Source organism: Parus major, chromosome 3 (genome assembly GCF_001522545.3).
Source record: "Parus major isolate Abel chromosome 3, Parus_major1.1, whole genome shotgun sequence".
NCBI lineage: Eukaryota > Metazoa > Chordata > Aves > Passeriformes > Paridae > Parus > Parus major.
In genome coordinates, this window is record NC_031770.1 from 54,063,228 (window position 1) to 54,078,267 (window position 15,040).

The following is a 15,040-nucleotide window of genomic DNA, read 5'->3' on the forward strand; positions in this document are numbered from 1 at the left end:
GGAAGCAAGGCATAAAAGTGCCAAAGCCAGAAGGGACAGAGTAAAACACATATGGGATTACTTTCCAGCTGTTTTCCTTTTTTCAGGCAGGTGGTAATTACAGGACACCTCTGATGTTCTTGGATGAAGGGGAAGTTGGGAAGATGTGGGAGGGACTGAATCACAAGAGAGAGATTTTTAGAAAAATGCCTCCCAAAGCAAATATAAGAGGAGTACTGAAGGAGGAGGAAAGCAGCCTTCTCCCCTCTTTTAATCAACATTTGCTCCCCAAAAATGCAGCAACTGTTCAGGAGACCTGCCAGCAGTCACACCCATTCCTGAGCCAGTGACTCCATTGCCAGGGAATCTACTTCCTCCAGTCAGAGCAGGTACTAGGTGGTGCCACAGCCATCTACTCTTCACAAGCCTGCTTCTTGGACCTCAGACTCATGGCATTTAACAAGAAAAGCTCCCAGTCTGTTGGGGGTTAGTTGGGCACAGCAGGGAGAAGCACAGGCAGGGCAGAATTCAGCACAGTGACAATAAACTCTACGAAGGAGTTCTGCCTCACAAACACTGCCAGTTTATCGTGTACTCCAAGTCTACTCTGCCTTTTCCCATGTTGCGACTTTTGCCATGGAGAGGAAGATAAAACCATGAAAAATAGCACTTATCTTTCATTGCTGAATAGAACTCTGTAATCCAAAGTAAAGCTTCAAACATAAAAGCAAGCCTACCAAACTTCTTAGAGCCAGAAACTTCTTAAAGCCAGATTTTCACAAACATTTCCAGGCACACTACAAAGTAGGAAATGATGAAATATTTACCCGGAACTGAGATGGTGTTTCCAATGTATTAAAATCTGAGGAAGAAGATATTCCATCTTCAAGGGTCTCTAAAAACACCTTCTGGAAATCCAGCATTTCTGGCAGGCTGCCAAACAAGGACTCCATCTGTGGAAAATATCAGGCTATGAAATACAGCACTCCATGGAGCTAAAAGTGGTCTTTTGAAAACAGTGGACTAAGGAGATGGAACACACAAAGAGATTGCAAAGGCTAGTAATGTCTTTGTTAATACTTTTCAAACAGGTTTTATGAAAAATACATGCAGAAAGTCAAGGTTTCTCAGCAGTTAATTCAGAATAACAATTACCCCTTAAGGAAAGGAAGTGATGCACACACCAGAGAGAAAGGCACTGACTGGTGTCATTCCTACTGACATCTTTGTTGTTTGCTTTTTCTGTCATGCTCTCAGCAAAGAAAAACCCAAGTGCCAAGGTCTTAACCCATAAAAGAATGATAAGGACATTTTTTTAGATACTCCCTCACCTCATCCTGAGTAAGGAAGGTTTCTTTTTGAAGCGGCTCCAAGTATATCTCAAAGAGGCAGCTCAAGTCCTGCAAAAAAGAATATTTGTTCATTTTTTTCTGTACCATTTGGAAACTGTTCTTTATGTGGCAGCCCTGAGATAGGGGTAAGTTTGGGGAATGAACTAAAGATACAATTCCTTTTCAGTAACAAAATAGCCTGCATGTTGTTAGCACTGAAGGTACTACTAAATTAGAGGCAAACTGATTTCATTGTAATGTTTTTGTTTCATGCTTACGGCTTTACAACTTGATTATAATAAATTATATTTCAGCCTATCATGAGGAAGAATTATTACAGATGATTATTTTTGAGTAAGTCCATCCATATGAATGGCATCAAATGTTTTAATTATATATGTTAAATCAACTATATAAATTGCCACTTATTAAACATCTGTAGTAAAATTCAGAAGGATATGTAGCATTTTAAAATTCTGTAAGTTATTAAAGTGTTCAGTTATGTTGTCAGGTAGGTGTGATCAAGGAATTTTTCAGTCATTTCTTAAAAAAATTAGTGCCATTTTTGAAGACTTATTACCCCCCACCAAAGCATGACAACAGGACTGGGGCCCCCTACAGGGCTCTCCAACCCCAAGAAGAGACACACCAGAAATTCTATGTAGAAGGAATAATGAGCATCTCCCAGAAAACACCATAACAAGTATTGGAACCTGCCAGGATTTTTCCTGATTTTCACGTATATCAGTGACCTCCATGGTCATGCTTTGTTCAAGCAATTCCTCTAAAAGATACATCATAAATGAGGGTCCAGCATATGGCTGTATTAGTGCATTGGTGGTTTGTTTTCTCCTTTTCCACAAATGTAACTGCAGCAAGTACTGACATCTGTAATTAATGTTTCGAGATCCAGAAAAGGGGATGCTGCCCTCTTGCTGGAGATCAATGAAATCGATGTTCTCATGTTTCCTCTGACATCTAGTCACATGCTTTTAGAGTTCATAGAAAGAAGAGAGCTACATGGAACAAATTGTAGGCTTATCTGTCAGAAGAGAAATAACTTCCATGTCGTGCTATAACCTGGAGTTGTGCCTTTTAGCTTTCCTTGTTCAAAAATAATCATGTACTCTTTTCCACATACTCATTTGTAGGAAACTATTCTGTTCTTCTACCAGATTTATTTTCATCTTCAAAACTGGGGAGACACCCCCTGGAAAACCCTTTTTGTTTGCAGGTATCTTCTCCCCACAGATGACCACTCACCAATACAGCTACAAGTTGATTACAAGTAATGCTACTACATCAAATCCTACAGCTTCTATATTCTATATTCATTCTATAGGAGCAAGTCTGCCAGAAACAACAGGAACAAGTAGATAAGGAGACTTTGTAGGTTATGGCCCTTGTGGAAGGCTGGTTGTATAAAGATAAGATCAAAATATATTAAGATGGTCCACAAGTCATGGTCAGCCTCAAAAACATGCGAGCTATGTTTTATTTATTTTTTTTTTACCTTGACATAAGATTTCTCGGTGTCCATAAGTTCTTGGATGACTTTCCTCAGTCTATCTGCATCAGAAAGGTGGCGAGCCAGTGGTCTTGGAGGTGGATCCTGGTTGTCCTTCTGTCCTTCCATATTGCTTGCTTGGACTTCCTGGAAGTTTCGGCACAATGCACTGATCTGTTCTGCACTCTGTCAAGTGAGAAGAAACAGACAAGTGATGATGTTTTAGAATACAAGTTGTACTACAATTATTTCTAAATTTCTCCAATTCTGCTCCTCCGTGCAATCATGCCATTGATTTTTGTCAGACGTGTATCTTGACAGATTTGAACAGCTTTAATTTATAGCAGAACCAGATCAGAGCAGCAAAAAGAATTTAAAATTGCTAGTGATTTTCCAGTGCAAATTATTTTCAGGCTGCAGATACAAGCTCATGGAGTGCAAAAGATGAGAGAGCACTCGGATATATCACAATTGTTATGACACCAGCAAGACACTGTTTTCCACCTCTCTTATTTTACAACACTCACTGCATCAAAGCTGAAAGAATTAGCAGATAAATATCTTATAAGCCTCCAGAATAATTATTTTATATTTCATCTGCTCCCTATATTGTGTTTTGTGTTTTGATGTTGCAATGAGACATGGAGGTGAGGGTTCAGATTCCAATATCTGGGGGTGTCAAAAGATGGTCAGATATTTTCTCTCCAAGGATACAACTACATATCAGAATCTTTTGCTTTCAAAAAAGGCAAATGGGAAACTAAATATTTGATATTCTTTAGAAGAATTATTAAAAACAAAATAAAAAATAGAAAATTTTCAAACTAAGTAGGAACTGAAGATAGAACAACAAGAGTTAATCTTATAATGCAAAGATGGAAGACAAGGAGGTATTTCTGACACTATGAAATAGTTAAGTAATTTGCTCTTGGATGACCATAACTAATATCCAAGAGCAACTTTTGCAGGCCATCATCTTTAGTGCTTAATTTGAAATTATTCCACTGTTCTCTTTCTTACATGGTGTTTCCCTGAAAGCTAAAACATCACTACCATTACCCAATTCTACATTACAGCATTTGGTATCCACGTCTTTGTACTACATGAAACAATTTTTCTTTAGTGCTTCTGTCATCCAGACACTTGCACAAAGTGGACAGTTGCATAAGCTGTGCTATTTATCACCTTGTATTTAGCAAGTGCATTCAAATGAGGACTACATGGAGGCTGCCTTATTTCATGTGTAAGTCTTTCTTCAGTGATATCAGGACATGAGTGTATTTCAGAACTGTCTTAATTTGTACTTTATTTATTATGCAAGCTGCTTCAAGTCATCCTTTTTGGTTGTCCTGATTTACCACTATTACCTATGTAGCTTGGTTCACCAACATACTAGGCCATCAAATGAACAAATGCTAAAGTTAATCTGAAAATGAACTCAGTTTTTACAAAGTCTTTAAGTAAAGTGGATGCTAAATGGACCTGCAATATTTAATCTCAACCATTCCTGTGATAAAATACCTATATGATGAAAATATATGTTAAAATGTCAGATATTTGCCATGTAGTCCATATTACTCTGTAGCTTCCCAGATCCCGGCTTGGAAAAATGCCACCATTCTAAAAAAATGAAGTTACTTTCCTCACTGATATGTGCAACCATCTTCATAATCCAGTATAATGACAGCTTGCAGGACTGTGAAATTTAGATACATTTAGTATTTTCAACACTTATTAGGACCAAAAAAAAAATGCAATATGAATTGAATGGTGTTTGTTAGAATTACAGCCCCACACTGATTGAATGAATTTTAAAATTATAGTCAGTCCATGACAATGAAATTAATTAGTGGCTTGAAAGCAAATCATTTAGGAAGTGGTGTGTGTGTGTATGTGTTATTTTAAAGCAGCTTCTAAACAACTGAATGCCAAAGCACTTCAGTTTTGTATTCTTTGTTTCTGATGTCAGAAGGGTTTGTATTTATATCAGAATATTTTAGATTTTACAGTCTCTGCAGCTCAAGATGCACTTGGGCAGCTTGATTTACATCAGCCTGAGGACTGATCAAGGACATAGGGATCAAGGATGCAAGGCAGCCTATTGAAAGCAAGTCACAAGCATCATCATCAGGCACAGTTTTACAAAGAAGAGTTAGAAGTCCTCTATTACTCCTCAACCACCTTTGCATATAGAGCAGGCAGACATTGGGGAACGTGCTATTTCTACATTCTCTTGAGTTTTGGGGTCAGTGCTGCATCTGTCACTGAGAATCACTGTATGGGAAAGCATATGGAAATAGATGGTACTCTTCAACATAAATACTTTTTGATCATCTAAGCAATATAATGTTGCTGTCAGGAATTGTTCTGCATAGCTGGCCTAAGACCAAGGCACGGGATTACCTCTCAGGTACTGCTGACAAGCACTGATTTTTATAAACTTTAATACTTTCCTGGATATGTTTGCAAATCTGGCATTAAAAATATTGCCCTTGACCTCCTTCCTCACAGAATCTTGTCTTTCCCTTCAGGCTTGCTGCTCTGTGTCCTTCCCTTTACAAGAGGGAAGCGTTTTTCAGACCACACAATATCCAGCCCTCACTCTTTATACCCACTGTGTATTTACACTTGGGTCAAAGCAAGCATGAAATGCTACTTGATCACAGTACAAAAGTGTTTCACATTCACTCATACACATTGCATAGACCACAGAAGATGAAGGAATACATTTTGCCAGTGGAACCACTGGTTCTTGACAAGGAGCCTAGCATAAATGAGAACTTAGCAACAAATAAGTAGAGAAACATAAAACAATTCTTCCTCCATGTTTCTTCACAAAACTCTCTTACCACCCAGGTCAGGATCTCTACCCTTTTCCGCTAGTGTTCTGGATGCTACTTTCTGCCTCTGACACTAAACAATTCCCTGCTCTTTTAAACTGTTTCAAACAGATCCTTTCTAAAATGTCTCTAGTGACAATCCCTAGGACCACCTCTTTTACAGCTGGTACCTGTGGGCAGGAGAGGCTCAGACTCTGCCCTCTATTTGGGATTGTCCTGCAGCTGGGATTTCAAAGCCATCTGAGCATTCTGGATATCAAATCAAAACTGGGTAGTCCAATGCCCTTAAGCCAAGAAGTCTCAAAAGGAACCTCCACTTACTACTACACACATCCACTGCTATCTTGGATTAAGGACAGAATTAACCCTGAATTTGCTCCAATCTTGACATTGCAATTGTTAGTACAGGCAGATAAGGCTCTCAGATAAAACTGATAAATTCCTCAAGCACACAGCTGATTTTATTTGCACAGGAACAAGAATGTTTGTACTTAGTATAGAAAATGGTAAAGAAAACATTTATGCCAACCTTTATAGTGTGCAGCTTATCAGAATAAAAATATTTAAATCAATAAAACAAAAGAAGTCAAGATAACTGACTACAGACAGGGCTGCAAGGTAGCTGGGAATAGATAAAAGCTGAGAAGAAACTACAATGGAAGCAGAAAACTTCCTCCAAAATCCATTACTTGAGCTTATGTATGCCGCTTTCAGCAACATGTACAGGGGACTACAAGCAGCTTCAGCTTACCTTTGGCACTGAACAGCAGACAAGGCTTTAGAGAAGGCTAAATATCAAAAAAAAATAAACTAACATTGCTAGAGGTGGGAAAGAAAAATGGAGTTTATGCAGCTTATGCAAAATCCCACATATATTTCAGGGACAAGGAAGCTAAGGAGCACTCTGCTGGTCTATTGGCAATATTCAAGGTTTTCCAACAACGCTGTATAAGCTGTTCTACAGATCTACCAGTCAGAGGAAGCAACGTCCTGCCCAATACTCTCTTGGCCTCATAGAAAACAGAAGGATGTGGAGAAGTAGCCTGCAGACACATTTCTTTCATCCCTGCATGTTTCAGACTCAGACTTAAGGTTCCACATCCATCTGCAAGGAGTAATCTCTGTGAATGTGGAATGCTCAAAGTAACATTTGAAGGGAAAGTTCCAGCCCACAGAGATGTCACCTTGACCCATGGAAGCCAACAACCACAGTGGTGCTCAGCTTGTCAGATGGAGATGCAGCACATTCTATTTTCAATAATAGTTGTGATAAGAAATATTACAGATTATTCCCCTAAAGGGAGCAAAAAGATACTCTTACAAGGATGTCTTACAGATTTTCTTTGCTCCTTGCAGACAAGCATATCATCATTTGAGGCTGTGCTATCCCCACCAGAGTAACAAAACCCCATAAAATTAATCAGTGAGAGAGCAGAAGACATTAATCAGCACTGGTTAAGAACTAGCACAATGATTTCATGGCTATCCTGTGACTTTCTACTGAATTATACTGATTGAGCATAAATGCTGCACAAGGTCAATTAGTGTTACAGGGTCTTTGCACGCTGCTGTTTACCCTCATTTATACGCATCACGTCCTCCACTAGTCTGTCAGGGTTTGTTTGAAACAGTGATGGAAAGGAATATTCTGGTAGACTTAGAAAACTCTACACAACTTAAGAAAGACTCCTTGGTGAAGTGAAAGCCATTCATGTCCTTTGAAGAGTGTTCAGGATTCAGTATCCTTGTGCAGGACACAGACCATTTTTATGGGCTGGATCACCAATCCTTTGAACTCCCTACCCTAAGAGGAAACATGCTCAGAAACATCCTGCAGAAACAGATTAGACTCGTGCCCTCCAAAAACGAACAGCTAACACGTCAGCTCTGTCTGATGTATGTATTTCCAGGAAGACTGAATGCACCAGTCAGCGGATGAAATACAATGGAGTTTTGAGCAATGAACAAGTAGCCTGAGACACCTTTACATCCCTTGCTCTGTGTAAAAGGAAAGCTCCTGGAGATGTCCTTCCCTTTCACTTTGTGTTAGAAGATGTTTCTCTCCAAAACAGAGGTAGCCCTGACAGCCACCATTTTTTGTGGGTACATCACTGTGTGGGCATCTCTGGCATCTCCTCAGAGTGGGAAGTACTTTGTAACCAAGCAACACAAAAGGCCAGAAAGTTGCCGGCTTTAGCTTCCTTAAAGACCACAGAAAAAAGTTGCTTTATGTTAGACACCAATACAGTCAATGTATTGAGAATTGAGGAATGAGGTCATTCCTCTAATTTGTCCATTAAAACTGAAAAATGCTAGCAGAGCTTTACTGAAAAATACTTTGTGATACTTTCACTGTAGATGTCTGGGCAAAATGCTGCTCAGCTTTCAGCAATAGAAGCTAAACCAAAGCAGTGGCCTCAGTCATTACTTATCTTCTGCTCCTACTCCTTCTTTTCCCAACTTCAAGGCCACTCAATATGAACTTGGTCCTGAGTGACAACAAAATTCTAGGGGTCTGCTTTGTTTCACTCTGTCTCTTGTCTATTAATGAAAATGTTTAAAAATTTGCTAAAAGAAGGGCATTATTTTTCATATTCCATTCAGATATTTCATAGCAATAAGCAAAGCATAGTTAGAGTTATGTTTTAAGGAGGGAGAAGAAAATCCTCTGCACCAAAGGATGATAAGGTGCCCTGCTAGACACTACCAGATTATACAAAAGACATGGAATTAACAAGGAACTTTTGTCTTTGAGTTAGAATTTCCAGTTTCAGAGAGATTTACATTAACAAATCAGCCTGAATAGAGAATTATATGTCACCAACCTTATTTAGAAATATCACAAATATTATAAGAGGGAGGGGCTGCTGACCCAGTAATTCTTTCCATAGAGCACAGGATAAGGCTGAACATACAGCTGTGTAAAACAGCCCAGATGCAACCCACCTGATATGGTGCCTGAGCTATTGATATTTGCATAGTGGCAAATCTTCCCTCTCACCTGCCACACAGAGAGATGCCCATCTTTCTCTTTGAGTACAGAAGAGCCATCAGTGGTGACTGAGGTACTTGACTGAAACTCCTGTTATAAACCAAGTCATGCAGCAGGGACCTGGGCCCAAGAGCCTGCATTGGCCAGGTCCCCAGGACAAGCAGCAGACACTGAGTTCCACAGATGCTGTGCTCAGTTTCTCTAGAATCGGTCTCCAAAGTCATCTGACCCAACTCATACCAAAGTCAAAAGCAAAACAGAAGTGATTTCCATCACAGGACACTAAATCCTGACTGTACAAAATGCAAAGATTAGAGCATCAGGAAAACAAAAAGAGGAACCCTGACAGGTCACAAAAAAGAGAGTCTTATGAGAGGCAACATCAAAGCACAGAATAAAAATTTTCCCAAACCCTAATGTTGTAAAAAACTGTTGGTTCTTCCTACCCCAGGTCCTTATCCTGATGTTGTCAGTTTTTATGCAGGAGGCTCATGCTATTTTTCTGCCACTTGTGTAATACATATATACAGCCTTCTTATATTTTACCAGCTTTACCTTGATTATAGATCATATTTTTCTCTCCCTATTTCCATAATACTAACTTAATTGTGAAAAAACAGAGGAGCAGTTAAAATATTCATGCTGCAGTTATTTCCAAATTTCCATGCGGAGTCTTTTTAAAACCTTCCTACTTCTTGTCAAAATATGGATCTTTCTTAGTCCTTTCTCTGAGAGATGCAAGAAATAACAATTTGCTTAAGCCCAGCATCAAACAGTGCAGGCAACCAACCCACCCTTCCCTCCCCCAAACTTCAGAAACCACAAACCTTCAGAAACCCATGCAGTTACTGGTACAACCTCAGCCACCAACTACACGCTGCGAGAATCCATTATTTGATTACTAATGGCGAGACAGTCGTTATTTATCAGGTAGAGGCAGCCCGGATGCTCCTGCAGCCCCATCACCCCAGCCTAATTAAGCAGCACCCCGGCTGAAGGCGCGCCGCTGCAGAACTCACCACGGAGAGCATCCTGTGCAGGGAGCCGTAAGCTGCTGCTGCCTGCTGCTGGGTTTTGCGAGCCAGCGCTAAACTCTTAGCTCTGGTCTTACTCCTCCTGAAGGCGGGCATTGTGGCTTGTGAATACAAACTTTGCCAAAGGAAAAGGGCCCTCGGAAGGAAGCCGCGGATGTTGTGATCCCTCACAAACACACCTTCCCTCTGAGCTCAGCTGCACAAGTTTCTCTTTTGTGCCGATTACCCAAAATTGGAGACGCTGACAACGAGGAGGCTAAGCAGCGTATGAGAGTACAGACAGACTTGCCATGCCTCCCTTTATTGCTACAAATGAAGCAAAAAGATGCTAGATGAGATTTTTTTTTTTATAAATAGCTTGATGTGGTGAGTGCAGGACAAAGTTCAGTTATGACAAGGGAAGATGGGTTTGATCTCCCCAGAAATATACCTGCCTCCCTGCCTGTGAAATTTACTGCATAAACAAAACATCAGGTGCTTTGAGAAAGTTAGCCAAATAGCTAAAAATATCTAGAGGGTGCTGACTGCCCTGAAGGTCAGCATGATTTATCAATAGCACTGATGCTCTGTCAAGGGTATATGCTGCTAAATGTTGTGGCATACAAATGCTCTTACAATGATAAAATGAAAAACAAATAGGCAGCTCTCTGGATGATTTCTTTATATAATTATGCTTGTCCTTTGTTTGAACTTTTTAGCCATAATTACATCAATAAAAAGAAATTTTAAAAGAGCTCAGCAATAAATTCAGGCTTGAAAGTAAGAGTTCTGATGTTGACATATTTACACAAAACCAATTGGGTCTACAGATAGCTTACCCTAAGAACAATGCAGCTTTAAATAAAACATTATAGGACATGACAGCACTGAACCGAAGAGATAAAAGACTGACAAGCAATTCATTAATAAAAGGAGAACTACACCAGTGGCATAATAAAACACAGCAATTCCCATGTTGCCCCTATAACAGCACTCCTACAGTGCAATGAAGCTGAGCTGTAAGGCTTCATTCAACACTGCCCTTGGCAGCACTTATTGCTCCCTAGCAAACCCTTCTCTTGACCCCAAAAGATACACCAAACCTGGGTATCTATACCTTTGGTTACATGTGCACTGCTTCTAAGGTTTCAAGGATGTTCACCTTCATACAGGCAAGGGAATAATACAGCTTTCTCCTTTAATTACTGCAATTAAACTTACATCCATCTCTTTCCAAATCATTAGCACAACTTGACAGCTCAGCATTTGCCAAACTGTACAGCTCAGTCACTGAGAGGCTGCCTATCAGAGGAAAAATGATGCTGTATCCCTGAAACAACATGCTACTGATAAGACATGCAGAACACATCACGGCAGCAGAAATCTCTTGCTTGGTGGATGGACTGTGCCCTTCTTCCTCTTAGAGACATATCAGGTTCACTGAGGGAGAAGACTGTAAACAGAAAATTGAGGAAATGGTCTTGAAGGAGCAAGAGAGGTTTTGCCTTCTCCTTAACATTTCATTTTTCAGTGGATGTACAGTCTGGTATAAAAATCCAAATTCACAGATCCTGTGCAGCATGCATAAGGCTACTGTTCTTATCCACCAATAGTGGTTGCCTCTGCAGTAGTCTGCAGATCCTAGGGATCCACAGAGTAAGTCTGAAGATAAGAAACAAAATGAAATAAGTAGTTTGTGGAAATTATGTGCTGCATATGGCATTTTAAAAATAACACAGGCCAGGTCACCAGATCTACATGTTTTAATAGTATAACTATACTTTCTGGAGAGCTACTGTTTCTTTGTTTCCTATTTGCATTAGTGGTGGCACTTTCAAGCTCTGTTTTTCTAATAGATACATGTAAAAACACAGCTCATCCACTGGGACCAAGAGAAAAAAAAAGATTGCTAAATTTCAGGTCCAAGCAATATCATCTATCCTGATGAAAAACAATGACAGGTCTTTTTAATTCCATATTAGGAAGTTATTCTTCCCCAGATTTGCTAATTAAGCCTGCATTATTAGCTAGCCATATGCCAGCTAAAATATGTTACCAATTAACAGCTTTTATTTAATGTGTATTCATTAGAAAAAAGACAATTATGTTTCAGTAATCTTTCCATCTCCTATTGAGGGACTTGGACAAATCAAAAAGGGGAACAAGATAAACTAAAGCAAAGCAAATGAATGAACACTTTTCATTTAGCCTTTCTTTTTCTCCAGAAGCACACAAGCAGCACACAAGCACTTTTCAAAAACAAGTTAAATAATCCATCACTGTGCAATATTTTTAAGATCACTGGAAAAATGACATAGCCCTGTTGTTTGTTCCTGTGTACTTTGAATAATGCACATTCCCTTTACCGACATCTGGTTTTCATCTTTCCATTTCAGTGGCACCAGCCTTGATAGTTACCATAACAGTGACATCCTTCATGATACAGGCTTCCCTCTATTGTCTCGATACATGTAGGTGTGCTTATCTGCATCCAGCTCATTTCCCATCCTGCTCTTGCCCTTAATGCATGGAGGTAAAAGGCTAATTTTGCTCCGCTGGTGTACACTTTGAATGAAAGGGAACAGTGCAGGACAATCCTGAGCACTTGTGGGCTACTTTGTAACATCAGTCTGGAGCACTGGTGACACAGAAGCATCATTCATATACAAAACGTACATATGTAGACACACACAACACATATATGTATATAAATATACGTGTATTTACGTAACCTGCACTAACAGGAGCTCTGCCATGTCAGTGGTCCCTAAGCATTATAAGCTCAGGATTAATACAGCTTGTCTCCAGACCTCTACACGGATCTAGAGGGAGTCTGTTTTTTACTTTTTATAACTGTGGGTGGATAATTTTTCTGCATATTTTCCTGTCATGCTTATTGTATTAATAACATGTTTTTTAAATGCCATCAAAATGTATTTTCAAAGCATAATTGACCACAGTGAAGACACTTGCTTTAATTCCAATGATAAAAAAACAGTTAGTATTCCAAATGTTTAAAATGAATCCTTGTTTTATTTCTAATTTCAAGCATCTTATTTATTGTTTGCAGCATTCTCACTCAAAGTGTTTTGTGCTGAATGCAGAAACTTTTCTCAAGTATTGAATTAGAAACTATAGCAACCACTGAGACATTATCTTTGCAGTTGCGTTCATGCTTCACAATATAGGTTTCCAATTTGCCACCTTGGGAGGCAGAGAAGGCAACTCGTATCTGTTCTTGTCAGTAGCCAGCATTTGCATTCCAAATGTTAAAAGATGCAGTAACTCCCTTGTAAAGACAAATATAGATTCTCTGAACTCTACACCAACCTCTCCCCTGGTTTTGGCAAGGCTTTGTTTAGGCACTACGACAGGATTCCGCTGTCTCAGAAGGAAATAATCACCATGTGAGAGGATGTCTATGTCTGCTCACAGTATGTTAACAAGAGAAAACAGGTAACAAAACATGAAAATCTGGTGGAACCTCCCTGTGCATCTGACTCAACTGACCCTTCACCTTTTTTTTTTTTTTTTTTTTTTTTTTTTTTTTTTTTTTTAATTCTTCTGCTTCTTCCATTCTTTCATGTACCTTTTTGTTGTCTTTTGTTTTGCAGAATTTTCTGCAGGTAGCAGATGTTTTCAGTTTTGGAATTTCAGGCCTACCTTTGTCATTACATGTTCCTGACAGAGCAAAATAGGAATCAAAGCCTCATTGAAGTTATGATGGTATCCAGGATGCAGTATTTATCTGAAATTCAGTACTGAAACTTTCTGCAACTTTAAGGTGACTTTGTGTGCTATGGGTGACTGCTGGCCACATCACATACCTTGGCACGCACTAAAATTGGGCTTAAATACTTTTGCATCACAAGGAAAAAACACATACATTACTGTCAGCAATGTAACTGAACAGTATCTTGATTTTTAAAAAAAAATAATAAACCAACAAATATTCTGCAGCTGGCAGAGAGGTTACCCAGTTCCCTGGGTCTGTCAGAAGTGTGATTAGATATCTCTGCCTTTCACTGCAAAGTGAAATGTTGCTGTCATATCCTGCCCGGCAGGTGACCGGGATTGCTTCAGAGGCGCAGGGTGGTGGGCTCCCAGGCAGCTTCCTGCCCTTCATCAATGAAGTCATGTCTCCAGAGACACTGCTAACCATATCCCGTTGCAATGCTCCAGGGCTGCTGTCATATGCTTCCCTTTTTGTCTGCAGGTAAGCCTTATGGATTTTTCCCAGATGACTACAAAGAAAAGCTGTGTTGTAAGTCATCTCCCACTGGCTTCCTACATTTGCAAGCATCAACACAACAGAATTTCTTTTCCTGATCAAAACCATCTGCATGTCTTACACCAAAAGCTGTCTCAGTACTTTTGAGAGGACTTTTCCTTCAGTTAGGGGAAAGACAACAAATACCCCCTCCTCCTAAGCCCCAGGCTCAATGTAGTAGCACAAAACAAAGTGCCACAAGGTCACACCTCTGCATGCAAGAGCTGCACATACTGTCAGGCCCTTCAGTCTTCTTCCCTACCATTCCTGTGCCTCCCTACCAGTACCAATGCAAGCAGATCTTCATCTACAGCATGAGCTGGTTACAGGTTTGCATTAGGTATGGCACATTCCATGTTTAAGCCTTGTGGTTTTGCAGCTCCCTTGCTGTGTTAGCTAAGACTCACAAAGCTTATGTTTGAATTTTGGGCCATCCATAGGGGACACAGAACTGCAGGATCAACACAGGAAAGTGAAATCCAGGACTGGGCAGTAGCACTCACTCATAGGTTGACAGCAAGCCTTCTGTAACCTATTGTCTACCAGTTCTGGTGCCTTCTCTGAGCAATAGATTAATACACTGAAACCTAGATTAATTAGCAAAATTCTTATGAACTTCTAAAGGGCTACAGTTTCACTGATGCCCTTCTCTAAAGGCACAGGAAGACAGCAGGGATCTGGCAGCAGCTCCACATGGCTGGAGCCACCAGCTCTGATAGGGTCACCATAGGCTGGGCTGTCTGCAAGAGAAGCACAATAATTAGCAGAATTCCCCACTGGCTTGTCATGCTTTCAGTGCAGAATGGTCCCCTCCAGGCACAAATGAATCAAGGAAACCACTGCTGAGAAAGATGCTATTTTCCCATGTTAGCTCTGAGATTTCCTAAATGCATGTCACATCTGGAAGAAAATGACACTTGGATTGCAGAGGCTATACATGATTTTGAGAGTACCACATTGTTAATCCCCCTCCTACTAAGTAAAAAAAAAAAAAAAAAGTTAATTGCAGACTACTCCCCAAGCTTTCGGATGTCATCAACTGCTAAAGAGAAGTTTTCATGATTAAAATAAAGAAAAAATCCTTAATGTCCTATGGATGCTGAGTAAA

General features: G+C 39.8%; 1 protein-coding gene across 5 annotated transcripts in view; it reads right to left on the reverse strand.

Annotated features, from left to right (window-relative positions):
• The window catches only part of TIAM2 (TIAM Rac1 associated GEF 2), an 87,846-nt gene that overhangs the window by 10,350 nt on the left and 62,456 nt on the right, over positions 1 to 15,040 (reverse strand). For 4 of the 5 annotated variants that reach the window (XM_015620704.3, XM_033512735.1, XM_033512736.1 and 1 more), the window contains 3 exons: positions 2,824 to 3,003; positions 1,311 to 1,379; positions 807 to 932 (listed from right to left, as the gene is read on the reverse strand). In XM_015620704.3, coding sequence (XP_015476190.1) covers positions 807 to 932; positions 1,311 to 1,379; positions 2,824 to 2,946 — 318 coding nt within the window. In that variant the 5' untranslated portion in view covers positions 2,947 to 3,003. Of the gene's footprint in view, positions 1 to 806; positions 933 to 1,310; positions 1,380 to 2,823; positions 3,004 to 9,668; positions 9,857 to 15,040 lie in introns of those variants that run through there. The other variant, XM_015620703.3, reaches the window with a different exon arrangement.